General features: G+C 39.7%; 1 protein-coding gene across 4 annotated transcripts in view; it reads right to left on the reverse strand.

Moving 5' to 3' along the window:
- Nucleotides 1–84: 84 nt before the first annotated feature.
- The window catches only part of LOC117267084 (ryanodine receptor 1-like), a 51,464-nt gene continuing 38,393 nt past the window's right edge, over nucleotides 85–13,155 (reverse strand). For all 4 annotated transcript variants that reach the window (XM_033642795.2, XM_033642771.2, XM_033642735.2 and 1 more), the window contains 19 exons: nucleotides 12,658–12,786; nucleotides 12,477–12,581; nucleotides 8,687–8,768; nucleotides 7,277–8,586; nucleotides 6,738–6,820; nucleotides 6,161–6,317; nucleotides 5,961–6,047; nucleotides 5,554–5,820; nucleotides 5,248–5,378; nucleotides 4,502–4,544; nucleotides 4,285–4,418; nucleotides 4,136–4,196; nucleotides 3,584–3,730; nucleotides 3,367–3,501; nucleotides 3,110–3,266; nucleotides 1,645–1,709; nucleotides 1,466–1,566; nucleotides 1,317–1,368; nucleotides 85–1,179 (listed from right to left, as the gene is read on the reverse strand). In XM_033642795.2, coding sequence (XP_033498686.2) covers nucleotides 1,084–1,179; nucleotides 1,317–1,368; nucleotides 1,466–1,566; nucleotides 1,645–1,709; nucleotides 3,110–3,266; nucleotides 3,367–3,501; nucleotides 3,584–3,730; nucleotides 4,136–4,196; nucleotides 4,285–4,418; nucleotides 4,502–4,544; nucleotides 5,248–5,378; nucleotides 5,554–5,820; nucleotides 5,961–6,047; nucleotides 6,161–6,317; nucleotides 6,738–6,820; nucleotides 7,277–8,586; nucleotides 8,687–8,768; nucleotides 12,477–12,581; nucleotides 12,658–12,786 — 3,342 coding nt within the window. In that variant the 3' untranslated portion in view covers nucleotides 85–1,083. The remainder of the gene's footprint in view (nucleotides 1,180–1,316; nucleotides 1,369–1,465; nucleotides 1,567–1,644; nucleotides 1,710–3,109; nucleotides 3,267–3,366; nucleotides 3,502–3,583; nucleotides 3,731–4,135; nucleotides 4,197–4,284; nucleotides 4,419–4,501; nucleotides 4,545–5,247; nucleotides 5,379–5,553; nucleotides 5,821–5,960; nucleotides 6,048–6,160; nucleotides 6,318–6,737; nucleotides 6,821–7,276; nucleotides 8,587–8,686; nucleotides 8,769–12,476; nucleotides 12,582–12,657; nucleotides 12,787–13,155) is intronic.

Consider the following 13,155-nt stretch of genomic DNA (forward strand, 5'->3'; position numbering starts at 1 on the left):
CGGCTGTCTTTTGTCACATACACACATTATACATACAGCATGCTGATGAGCACAAGATCTAATGAATCTCACATTACACTCAAGTTTATTCTTACACAGAATTTATTCATCATTGCAGACTTAAAGTTGTCTTGAAAAACAATAAATACAATCATTTAAAATCAAACATAAGCTACAGTATCTGAGGAAAACTAAACAGAGAAATAAATATAAATATGCTAGAGTGAAACTGACAATAATCACAAAGAAAATATATGATGAATTTAAATGAAACTATTGATTACATGTAACAACAAAAAGGTGAGAGTGCTGAGCTAACTTTCAAGCTAACTATATTCTGTTACATATAGTTTATTCAGCTTCTCTTACTGCTAAGGCACTTTATCACATTCTCACATAACAGTGGCTTTATCTTCAACTTCTTAACAAACAACAAATTAAAACAAATTTATGGAAACCCATGATGTCCCTAAATTGATTAAAGAGAAAATATTCATGCATTTTGATTACATGATTACACTTAAAAAAAACTTTTGTGTGAATCACATTTGCATAGTAAAAACTCTCTTTCTTTACAGCCACCTCAGGGACACCAGAGTTACCAAAGTTTGAAGTAATGTTTGTGCTGTTAATTCGAATTCATGAGAATTATTTTGCAGTTTTCATGTCAAAATCGATTTGTTGTGACTTTTGTCAGGAATGATGAACACAAGCAGCACTTCAATAACCTCTATAAACACATTCTGAGTGTGTTAAAAAAGACTGGAGGCGATGAGACAAGATTTTTAGAGGTGTTCTTGTTTGTAGTTTGAGTAGTACTGACCAATTACATTTAAACAGCAGGTAAACAGTCCCAATCCATGTGTAGAGGCAAAGTGCACTGGCCAAAATCTCGGAACCCATCGGTTATGTCTAGCTATATATATCTGTTCATAGAAATGAGCTGAAATGACCGAAGACGAAAGAGGAAGTGAGGAAGAGGAAGTCTTGACTTAGATATCATCAGACCGATAGCCAATGGGTTCCAAGACTGGTGCTTCAATTATTATATTTTTCCCTCTGTAAGTGTGAAGTACTTGTTAGCTAGGAAAGTTGATCCTCATATTGCTTTCTGAAACAGTCTCCTGCAGGGTAGAAGTCCCAGCAACGCTCCTGGTACATCTTCCACACATATGACTCCTAAAACAGAGGGAGTAAAAACAACAAGTCAAATGAGGACATGTGTCGAGGAAGAGAGCAGACTGTTATCAGCCAGGAGGAATTCTCATAAAACAAAACACCAATTAAAGCACTGCAATAAAACAGTTCAGACTGACCTGCCCCGTGTGCTCCGTCTCATCTTTGTTGATGAGGTACATTAAGAAGAACCTGAAAAGAACTCACGTGTTAATGTTTTGTCATTGGTACATTTCGACACATGTGAAGAGTACATGCACACACGGAAACACAGAGGAGGTACACTCACATGTAATTGGCCAGATTGTGTTCATCTAAAGTGTGGGTCTCGAAGCCATGTGGCGTTGTATCAAAGTAGTCACTTCCGATGCCACATATGAAGCATTTTGTCTGCAAAAAAATCAGGGATGAAGATTAAAGCCATGTCATGCATACATTAGGTGAAAGGATCAACTGACAGTATCATACCTCCATGTCTTCCTTGACTTGCTCTTGTTGATCTCTGAGTTCTCCAAAGGCATCAATGATCAGACCTACAGAATTTGTACATTGACATGATGATTAGAGGTGTTTTTAAAAATCTGCCAAGTGCCAAATATACCTTTAAAATCCCTCATTATACCTACAGTTTCAAGTGAGTCTCTAAAAGCTTCTCACATTGTTCCTTTTTCCTTGCTTGTACGTTACCTCTAACCCAATGACCCCCTTAACAACGTGTATTAAAATGTGTCTGGTACCAAGATACTATTTAACCAGATTACATTTACACCTGGTATCATGTGTCTCCAGTGTCCATATTAAGAGCCGATTGAGATTTGATCACTCTGTCCAGCTCTAACAACGGAAAGTCGCTCTTCTCATTCTCCACATTTGCTTAGCAATGGCTTCATAAAGGCCTACGCTGCAATAGAACAGCCACGTTTTGCTTGTATACTTTCACTGGATCAAACTGAAAGCTGCCACTTGGTCCCATCTTGACTCCCTCCATGGTATGAAACACTCATGTGTGATTATGCGTTCTTGCCCATAGAGTTAGAGAGACTGATCCATGCATTTGTCTCTAGTAGGTTAGACTACTGTAATGGCCTGCTCACTGGCCTCTCCAAACGGGCTGTAAGACAGCTGCAGTACATCCAGAATGCTGCTGCTCGGGTCCTGACCAGAACCAGGAAGTACGAGCACATTAGTCCTGTGCTCAGGTCTCTACACTGGCTTCCTGTGGCTCAGAGAATAGACTTTAAAGCAGCTCTGCTTGTGTACAAGTCTCTCCACGGCCTAGCAATAAAGTACATCTCTGACATGTTAGTGCCATATGAACCATCTCGGACTCTGAGGACCTCAGGGACCGGCCTCCTGCTGGTGCCCAGAGTCAGGACTAAACATGGGGAATCAGGGTTCCAGTTTTATGCAGCTAAAATCTGGAACAGTCTTTCTGAAGATGTGAGACAGGCCTCTACACTGACAATGTTCAAATCTAGGCTCAAAACAGCTCTATTTCACTGTGCATATGACTGAAAGGATCTTATCTGCACTCTTCTCTTTTAAAGTTCATTTTATAATGATTATTTATGTTTTTATTTTGCATTGTGATTTTAATGCATTTTCTTGTTCTGTAAAGCACTTTGAATTACTTTGTGTACGAATTGTGCTCTACAAATAAACTTGCCTTGCCTTGCCTTGCCTTGCCTAGAGTTGTATATGTGGATTGAAAATACAATTGCATTTACTCTAGTGCTGAGTGTGGTCACAATGTGTCCCTGACAACCTCTGGAGGTGGTTTGGCAGATCAGATCACAATCCATTTTGGGTGCATTTTCACCTCATGTGGTCAAGCACTATCCAATTGCATTCCAATCACCCAAAACACATTTTAATGCAAGGTATAAAGGGGGTCAGTGACATGACATTTGAAAAGTATTGGCATTGTCTTTACCCTGAATAATGGCCAGCAAAATGACAATGACGAAGAAGAAGAAAGTTATATCAAAGACCACTCGATAAAGCTCGTATTCATCTCCAGCAGGATCCTCTATCTCATCTCCGATGCCTCCACCAGCACGCACACCCACGTACATGTGGAACAGGTAACACTGTAGAGAGAAGCAAATACACATTATTTGGGAAGTGGAAGTGGTGCAGACACAAATGCATCAAAGTTCCTTTTTTTTTTTAACATCAACAGTGACTTACAGTCATCATGTCGTCACATTTCATATCTGGCTCATCTTCGTCCTCACTCTTGTTGTAAAACTTGCGGAAGAAATTGAAGGCAACTACGGTGTAAAGGTACACCACCACAGCCAACAAGCCCACTGTCATCATGAGCTGGCAGAGACAAGAGGGGAACGGAGTTAGTACATTTAAACTGAAGCAAAATGAATACGTCTGAGTCTTTTCCTGAACTTGCCTGTTTGCCATTGTGTGTGACTGAGGACAGGATAGTGCGCAGAGTCTTGACACCCATGGCAATATCCAGCAAGTGGCAGGCGAAGAAGAAGTTGTTGTAATGTCCAAGCAAAGACATTATCGTGTACCAGCAGAGATACAGGAAGGTCTACAAAGAGATAACAAGACAGGGTATTTCAAAGGTAAGGTTGTGTTCACACATAGTATAATATAGTGCGGTATAGTATAGTATATTCGTGGATGGGTTACTGAATGGGCCTACTGGACACTGCCCCTGAGGCCATAGGGTTAGGGCCCCACCTGGCTTTCTCCTGCATAATGTTAGTCAAATTAACAACTACCGACCAGTTAGAGACTCGAAATGACAACAAAATTATGCAAATAAATTGCAAAGAGACACAAAACGACTACATAGAAATGCAAAACCACCACAAAGTCTGTGTTTCTTGCTCCTACAGGAGAGGTAATGGGGTGTTTTGCATATCTGTGCCGGGCCCATTGTAACAGAATCCACCCATGAGTATATTGTACATGCTAATGTGGGTTTGCTTACACCGTCTGTAAACACAACGCCAAATTTCCAGATCTGGTACTTGAGGTCAATGGAGGTCAGCCTAAAAAGATACAATATTGAGTGATAAACATTCTAAATAATTATTTATTTGAGGAACAATATTTAATCTTTGCTGGTTGTATACTTACCACGCAAACACAGAGTTATCTGGTTCCTCTTGTTTTTTCTCATGTTGTTGACTCACATCAAGGGAGGCTAAATCAACACCCAGGAGCTCCGCAATTCTTTCTCTGCCATAAATGTCTCCGTACTTATCCAAAACCTGGACACAGACATTGCATTACACAATGCATAAGAGGCTCTACGGAGTCCATTTTAAAACCACCAAAATCAAACACAATTTACCTTTCGTTTGACAAATTTATCCCAGTAGTTGTTTGGGAAAGAGCTGTGGGAGAAAAAGGGACATTATTTACTGATTAAATTAAAGGAACAGTGTGTTAGATTTAGGGGGATTGATGGCATCTGGCAGTAAGAATTGCAAAATTTCACCAGCTGAAACTTCTCTAGGTTAGGAGGTCTCCTCCTCTCAGTGATTTAAACGGGTAAAAACATGGAATAAAGCAGTTTCATGTTACAAATCAGTCTGTCTCCAACGCTGTTTGGCAGGTCGATGATGGGCTGCTCAACCACTGCACGCTAATGTGTGCTCACCCTTTATCTCTGATAACTTAGGATCCAGACGTTCGGGAAGTTTTTATTGGGAGCCAAATTATCTGCAGAGGTCTCTTCCTTTCAAAAACATGGACCCACTATTTTTTTATTTAAAAAAAGGCGCTGCCAACTACGGTGGCTGACGGGAATACATGGATGGCCCTATCTAGAGCCAGTGTTTGGCTTGTCTGTTCTGGGCTACTGTAGTAAGCTGGCAGTGCAACATGGGGATGTCCGTGGAAGAGAAAGAAAACACAATTCTCATTTTCAGGTGATTATACATCAAAGAAAACATACTTATATTACATTACATTCTGGCAATATATCCCCCTAAATCCTACACACTGAACCTGGACCTTTTTTCTTGCGTGCCTACTTAATGTTGACACTATAAAGAATCATCTGACTGGAGACAAATAATTTCTTTATCTACATACGGTGTATTCAGGACCAGTCGGTCCCACTGGCCCTTAATGTCATCATCCTCAGGCTGCTCAGTGATGTAGAGGCCGTCAAACTCCAGCTTTCTTGCAAGTTCTTTCTCCCTTTTAAAGATCACCAGTGGAATCTGACAAGAACAATTGCAAATCGTACTTAACTGTGGTGTGCACCTATTCATTTCTAGTATGAAGCAAGAACATAGTTCATAGTGCAACACCTCAAAATTTAGTTTTTCAGCATCCGTCTATATTTTTAATATGAGGCGAAACAGTCAACAGTGTTTTACTGTGTGCCCCTCATACCTTAAGGCAGTTGTAGCCAATGATACAGATGAATGAGATGACTGTGTGCAGGATGGCAAGGAAGGACAGTGTGGGCTGCATGTAGCCAGTGCTCTCCTCTAAATAGTAATAAACTGGGACGTCTTCATCGTCCTCATCTCCTTCATTCATTCCAGATCCCTCAGACTCCTCCCCTGAGCCTTCAAAGAACCCAGAGCCTTCAAACAGCCCACTTCCCTCCATCCCGGATCCCTCCATCTCCTCACCCTCGGGTGGGGTGTCAGACACCTAAACAGAACAGAATAATGAAGAAACAAGACAGCTTGGTACAGTAAAACAACGCACAGCTCACAGTCTATCAAACAGTACCTGTATTACTGAGTTATCAAGTACAACATAATAATTCAAATACAATATTATCTTTTTACCTTGTAGAACAGCAGAATGAAGTTCAGGGCAAATGCGAGGAACAGAGCCAAAAACCGTAGGTTGTAGAAGTTTCTGGAGAGGTAGTTCTACAAAGGAGAAGTGAATATTTTTCAGCTGATTAGTGAGTTGGTAAGTGCAGAGTGACTCTGAAATTATGGCGGCTAAGTAATTTTGAAACAAATGCTAGCAAACGTGTCACCATAAATTTATTTCGTTGGGTTTCCAGCTCAGTCCAGATTTGGAAACCTTCCTTTTTGTGCTTCTTTTCTTTTTTGGTTGAAGATTTCTTCGGCTCTTCTGGCCGTTCTTCTGCCTTGCTCTGGGATTCTTTCTCTGCTTTCTCTCCAGTTTCAACACTGATAACCAAACACAGCAGGGTTACTGTTTTGTTTCTGTATTTCATCAACATCAAAATCCAATCATGATATACTAAGGCTGTCATTGCTGCAGATGTGCAATCCTTTGAATTTGCCATCTGTCTGCTTGTGTCTCTCCGCTCCACGTCGGCTATAAAAAAAGCCCAGTTCTATCCTGTATAGTACACCACCAGTGTACTGTACACTGCATACTGATAGTAATGCTGATGGTGCAGTATTTTGGGAGTTAGCACAAGAAATTGCTGCATGGAAATGATCAGAGAATGAACACTGCATCTGAAATTCATTTGAGTAAAATATTTAATATATACAGTATATAGTCTTCTTGGCTAAAAAGTCTAGCCTGTTATCTCAAACCACAACAGAGAGAAGATACACAGAGCAACTCAAGGCTCTTACTCAGCCTTTTCAGGTTCTGGAGGAGGTTCCTCTGCAGGAACAGGTTCAGGAGGTTTCTGGCTGGCATCAGCCTCTTCTGGTGCCTGTAACAAAACAAAAACATTACACAGTAGCCACCAAGACTATAGCTAAAGGGACAGTTCACCCTCAAATCATAAATACATATTTTTCTCTTGTCTGTAGTGCTTTTTATCAATGTATATTATTTCGATGTGAGTTGCAGAGTGTTTGATATGCCTGCCTTTTCTCAAATATAAAGGAACTAGATGGCACTCGACTCTTAAGTGGTTACCTATAAGACAATCTATGGACCTTGGTGTGAGCAGTTTCATGTGGGAACTACTTTCTTTCTACAGGACTACACCCACCAACATGCAACACTCAGCAACTCACACCAAAACAATCTAAACTGAAAAATAGTACTGCAGGCAAGAGGAAAAGTATGTATACTTGATTTTGGGGTGAGCTGCCGCTTTAAAACAGGTTCACTAACCACCCAGTGAAATATTTTTAATTCACCCAAGGTGCATAAAACGTACCATTTTTCTCTTTGTTATGGGAGTTCCCTCAGGAGTTGGAGGTTCAACAGGTGATTCTACACCCATGTCTCCAAGTCCACCTGGAGCATCAATACCTGGTATCCTCCCACCCTCTTTTTCCTGGGTATCCTCCTCTTCCTCCTCTCCACTCCCAGTCTCCCCGGTGTCCGTTACACCTCCAGTGTCTTGTTCTTCCCCTGTCCTTGGCTCCCCTGGTCCATCACCATGCACATCATCCTGCGTGGGATCTGGCATGCTTGCAAGAATCTCAGTCACGGTGATATTCTTTGCTCCCTCCACTAAGCCACCTCCAAACAACGTCTGCCAGATGATCATAAAGAACCCTTTGCACACATTGTAAATTAAGTGTAGTATACTCATTAGGATGGTCCAGAAAAAGGTGGACAAGGCCACCACAATCTCCTTCAAGGTCATCTTTCTCACTCTGCGATACTGTCTGCGAAGGTTACGGAAGGTGAAAATGCTGAAGAAGCTTAGAGTGCTGTTTATGAAATCTGCAAAGGCAGAGCTCGATTCAGGCGGCCTTTCGTCTCCATTATTCTCCTCATCACCAGCTGCTCCTTGTCCCCCCTCACCTCCACCTTCTTCCTCTTCATCATCTTCTTCCCCCTTTCCCTCCTCCTCCTGCTCTGAAATCTGTGAGGCTATATTCATCTCAAAGATGGTGTCCTCACAGAAGTTGACGAACATTTCCATCTTCTCTGATTCACCGCCCTCATTGACGACATCAAAGATAAACTGTCGTTTCGATTCTCTGACCTGGGGCATCTCCCACTGTCTGCGGTTCACTTCACTGATTTCAAAGTAGATGCGCTCAATCTTTCTGCTGGCGCCCATTATTTCAATACGACCTAAGAAGGGGCGGAAGTAGTTCAGCACACTCTCTGCTTGTTCTAGGAAGTTCTGTAGCCTAACGTCATGTGGGACGTGCTCAGACAGGTTGGTGAGCAGCACTGCGATATTGAATCCGATGTCCTTGGCAGGTTCCTGAAAGCGATTGGCGAACTCCTCATAGTGGATCATGTCATTCTCATCTGCTTCTGAGCAGGACAGAAGAAACTGGATCTCAGAGGGGGTATACTGTTTCTGACTGTCCATGGCCTTCTGGAAGTCTTTCTTGGAGATCAGCCCTCGAGGGTCTGTGACGTAATCACGGAAAGCATCCGAAGCCACGATGTCTTTCAGTTTGAGGAACATGTCAAAGAACTTGAGGATCATCTCCACGTTGCTGGAGGACTCCACCAACATGTCTACCATCTGGCGGGCAATCGTACCATTTACCACGTTTCCTGAATAATACAGAGTGAAATTCAGAGATCTGAAAAGGACAAACCGAAGAAATGAAAACTGATAAAAAACTAAACGACAGATAATTTAATTATATTTTACCCTCTAATAGTGAGAGCAACATAACAACCATGTCTTTCTGTAAGTCAAGAAGCTCCTTCAGCAGACCAATCTGGCTCGAGTCCTGTGACCATAAAAAGATGCACAAGATCTTACAGTAATGACAACAGAGTTAAGATTGTCTCCAAACATTAGCAGTTTACATGGATTTATAGAGATGCAATAGTCATTGGTGAAGTGTAAAACACAAGTCAAAAGTGTCAACAGTTATCACACAAAATTATTTTAACATGTAGAAACCCAAATACAGTTACAGTATGAGGTGTACATTCCGTACACTCACATTCACAACAAAGAGAGTGCTGCAAAAAGGAGTTAAATAACCAAACCCTCATGCTGAGAGAGAATTTGTAAAAATGGTTTAGGAAAACTCAAAGGATGAATGAGATGATTGTGTGCAGGGTGTCAAGGAAGGACAATGTGGGCTGCATGTAGCAACTTCAGACTATAAACTAACCAATTGCCTCCAGTTTTACATAAAATCTCAAATCAGTGTATTTGTAAATTATTTAATCAACTATTCCTCTCTGAAAAGTGATTAAATATTCATGACAGTAAGCATTTGATTCAACAGCCGAAGCTTTCGTGACACAGAATGAAAATCTTGGCATCTCACAAGAACAAAGTGGATATAGTTCTCAGAAATAAAGACCACAATACTTTGTGACGCCACTGGCCGATCTTATTCTCTTCATGTGGTTTCTGCTTAGACATCCATTGCCTTATCCTTATATGCCATGGATTGCTATGAATCATATCAGAATTTCAGCTGAATTCCATATAACACATGTTCAAATGTACTGCATGCAGTATATACTATAACAATATAAACAACAAATATAAACCAACGTCATGTCGATGCTTAAATAGTGTTATAACCAACGCCACCAGAAGCCACAAAGCAACACAACACAAATAAAAAGCATATTCCTTCAGGTTAATTTTTAGTAAATAAAAACGGCAACAGAATCATAACCCCTGTTAAATGTGTGCACACAAAATGGAAGTCACATTAAAATGTATAATCCAACACCAAATAATCTTGTATTAAAATATACACTCCAACAGCGGAGGTTAAACGTCAGTCCCTCTCTCAGGAAGTTTTGTAGTCACCTGCTTCTTTGTCATCAATAATGATTCGGCAAAAACAATGTTTGTTAATTACAATATTGTGGGTTTTAAAATTCCTAGTGCTGTACATCATATTGTAAGTGCTTAATGAGGCAAAACAGCTTTGTAGTAAAGAGAGTATTGCTGTGTCTGGAAATTTAAATTCAGTATGTTGTGGTCTGTTGTAGTACAATGTGGATAAGCTGGTGCACCTCAAGATTTTACTCAAGTACTGAGAAACAGATGCACTAATGTGATAATAATGAACTTTCACTTTCTCCTAGGATCTGTTTGTGTGTGTTTCCTTGAGTGATTATTCCTCTTTGAATTCTTGAGTTGAAATCTGTACTAGAATTTAGAGTAATTCGGTGTGCATTTGGATTTAGATACAATGTTTAACTGCTGAGTGAGGAATGTTTGGTTCTCACGTTACAATCTTCATATTTCTGTATGATTTATGAGACACAAGTGGATGTTTACCTGCTTTTTTAAAAATGCTAAACTTCTATATTATACTCCTTCAATAAAACGCTGTAGGGTTGCTGTGAAACTGGGCCTACTTAGGGCAACAAAACCATTTGTCTTGGGTATGGCAGAAAAGATACCTGCACACCAGCGCAACTGGGCTGGACAGCCACAGAAAGGTCCACATGCTGAAATCAATGCAAAAAATAGTCAATTTATTTATGACAAATAAAAAGAATGGTGTTCAAAAAGAAGGGTGTTCAAAGTGCAAAATATAATAAAAAGTAAATAAAAACATTAGCAAATGTTTCAGTCCTTGACACTGATGATAGTCAAATTTTGTTTTGATAGTTTTGTGGCTGTCCAGCCCAGTTGCACTGGTGCACGGGTATCTTCTCTGCCATCCATACTCCTTAAATAACCATGGCTAAAAGGTATAGAAGTAATCGAATGTTAAATTGAAATATATATATATATATATATATATATGTATGTATAGAAAAACATCCAAAATGTACTTTAAAAGGTCATACATGTCATTTTAGATAACATATTTAAAAGCAGGTGGATATAAAACAATCTGATAAAGGAATCCAACAAACTAGTAAACACAATATCACATCAATAGATAAATAAAATGGATACATACTTTACCCTGCATTGACCATGTGGAAGACAATTTAAATAATAATAATACATTATTCAGTTGTCAAACAATTAAGCACATTACATTTTCAAATGCTCGTGTATCACAAATACTTTCTTTCGTTTGACAATAAAACCATGTTTAGGCTGGGACAGTTTTACACACCAAATAATACATCACATCTTTTACTGTACTATGATTAGAGTTTGCTTTTTGGAATTACACATTTAAAATATATCCTGTTCGTGGATTTACTGTAGTTTTTCAAATACGATGACTGCAAGACAGAGCATCTGATACTTGTGAGAATATGAGGTCAAGGACAGCGCATGGGAAAGTAATTCTGTGTTAGTTATGATATGCGTTAGGGAGTATGCAGAGCTGGGAACTTACGGATGAGATATGGCTCAGCTCTTAACTTGAATGTACGATCAAGGGGTTGCATGCAGAACATTGTGCTCATAATAAAGTTGTGCCATTAGCCTCAGTCATCCACAGAGGATGACTGCACTGTATGAGGTGGAAAAGCCATGGGATTTCCCTGAAAGTATTTTGACCTTGTATTTGTAGCAATAAAGTTGCACCATGTTGTCTGATATCAGCGTGGTTCTACATTCCCAGGCAGGCTGGTTTGTTACACAGTCCAATGACCTTTAAGTGACAGAGTTGTTGATGTGTATTACATTGAATGCATACAAAAGGATACAAAAATGACTTTTTGACTTTGACGTCACAGATGGAAAAACACAGTTGTTACTAATAACATTAACAATGTACTGCTCAAGTGTCCCAGTTAGCCGTGACAGTGTGTCAGTGAGCCAACATGCACATTACCAGAGCCCTGAAACCAAAGCAGCTAAACAGAATTCAGCCACTTTATTATTTACACCTGTGATTTTTCTGCTGTGCCATCCATTCAGAGTGAATAGGAATGTGAAGAACCACTTTAAAACCAGCTCATACTGGACATACAAATAAATGGTCAAAATACTTATTGACTCAAGAAATGTATTATCCAGACTTATTGTATGCAGCGTATACCGGCCACTTGTTAAACAAAAGTTTACAAGCATATTTACTTTTAGGCCTATGACCACATAGCTTTATCATGCACATGTAAGAAGCCACTGTATGGTTTATACTGTTACATGTACATGTCCGCAGAAAGACATTCTTGAGGGCTTGGCAATAATGGGGTTATTTAGTGAACATCCACTAACATAATGCACAATAAATGTTGCCCTTATTTTACAGAGAGCCAAAATGAAAGAGAGAACAGCATCAATGCACAACTGGGGTGACACTTGACTCTAAAAAGCTTTATGCTGTCATGGCTACCATCAATTTCTGTCATGATCCTTGAAAATAAAATGTCATGTGATGAAGGCTGTGTAACAGATTTAATCTGTCTGTATTGATCATATAGGTATAGATCTGATGTCAAAAGAAGTTGCAGAAAGGCAACAGTGAGTTTGTGTTTCCCTCTATTTTATGTTTGCAGAAAATATTATTAATTTGTAAAGTAAAATTAACTGAACTGTACGTGCGTACCTGTGCCAGCTTCATCATCATGTGGGCAAAGACATGAAGGAACCCAACTATAGCATCCCACAGCCTGCTGTGGGCCAGGGACTGCTGGTTGCCTGTGCATGGACCCTGAAGAGAGAGCCTGTGTGTTACACACATAATAAACACCCAGCCAGTGTAAATGCCTGAATTGTTCATATTTTACCTGAATGTATTCAGTTAGGCTGTTGAAAATCTGTTTTGCCACTGTCATGGCTTTGGAGAAATTCTTTTTGCCTGGTTCATCGATGACGTCCTTGCCAGAGTAATACCAGTAGAAATCACTGATAGACTCCTTGATTGGAGAAAAAAAGAGAATTAAGAAGAGTGTTTCCTCGCCATAAAAATATTTTAAACAAGATTTTTTTATCGTGGTAAAAGGTCTATCCCTTTTTAATCAATTAAAAACACTATAAGTACTTACAATTTCCCGATCATGTGATCACATGTGTTTCTTGGTCATCTGAGCTACCAAATGAAAAGCCTTTGGGAACTACAAAACGACTTAGGAATTCATAATTGATGGCAAAGTTGGATGTTTACCTCCAACTAAGCAGCTGCACATTCTGTTACACATGTAGCTTTAGTGACAATGTAATCCTCAATCTTTCAAACTTTCATTTTCATCCTTTATTAACTGCAACATCTTTAGGCTAAATTAAAG

The sequence above is a fragment of the Epinephelus lanceolatus genome, chromosome 11 (assembly GCF_041903045.1).
Source record: "Epinephelus lanceolatus isolate andai-2023 chromosome 11, ASM4190304v1, whole genome shotgun sequence".
In the NCBI taxonomy this organism is placed as follows: Eukaryota; Metazoa; Chordata; class Actinopteri; order Perciformes; family Serranidae; genus Epinephelus; species Epinephelus lanceolatus.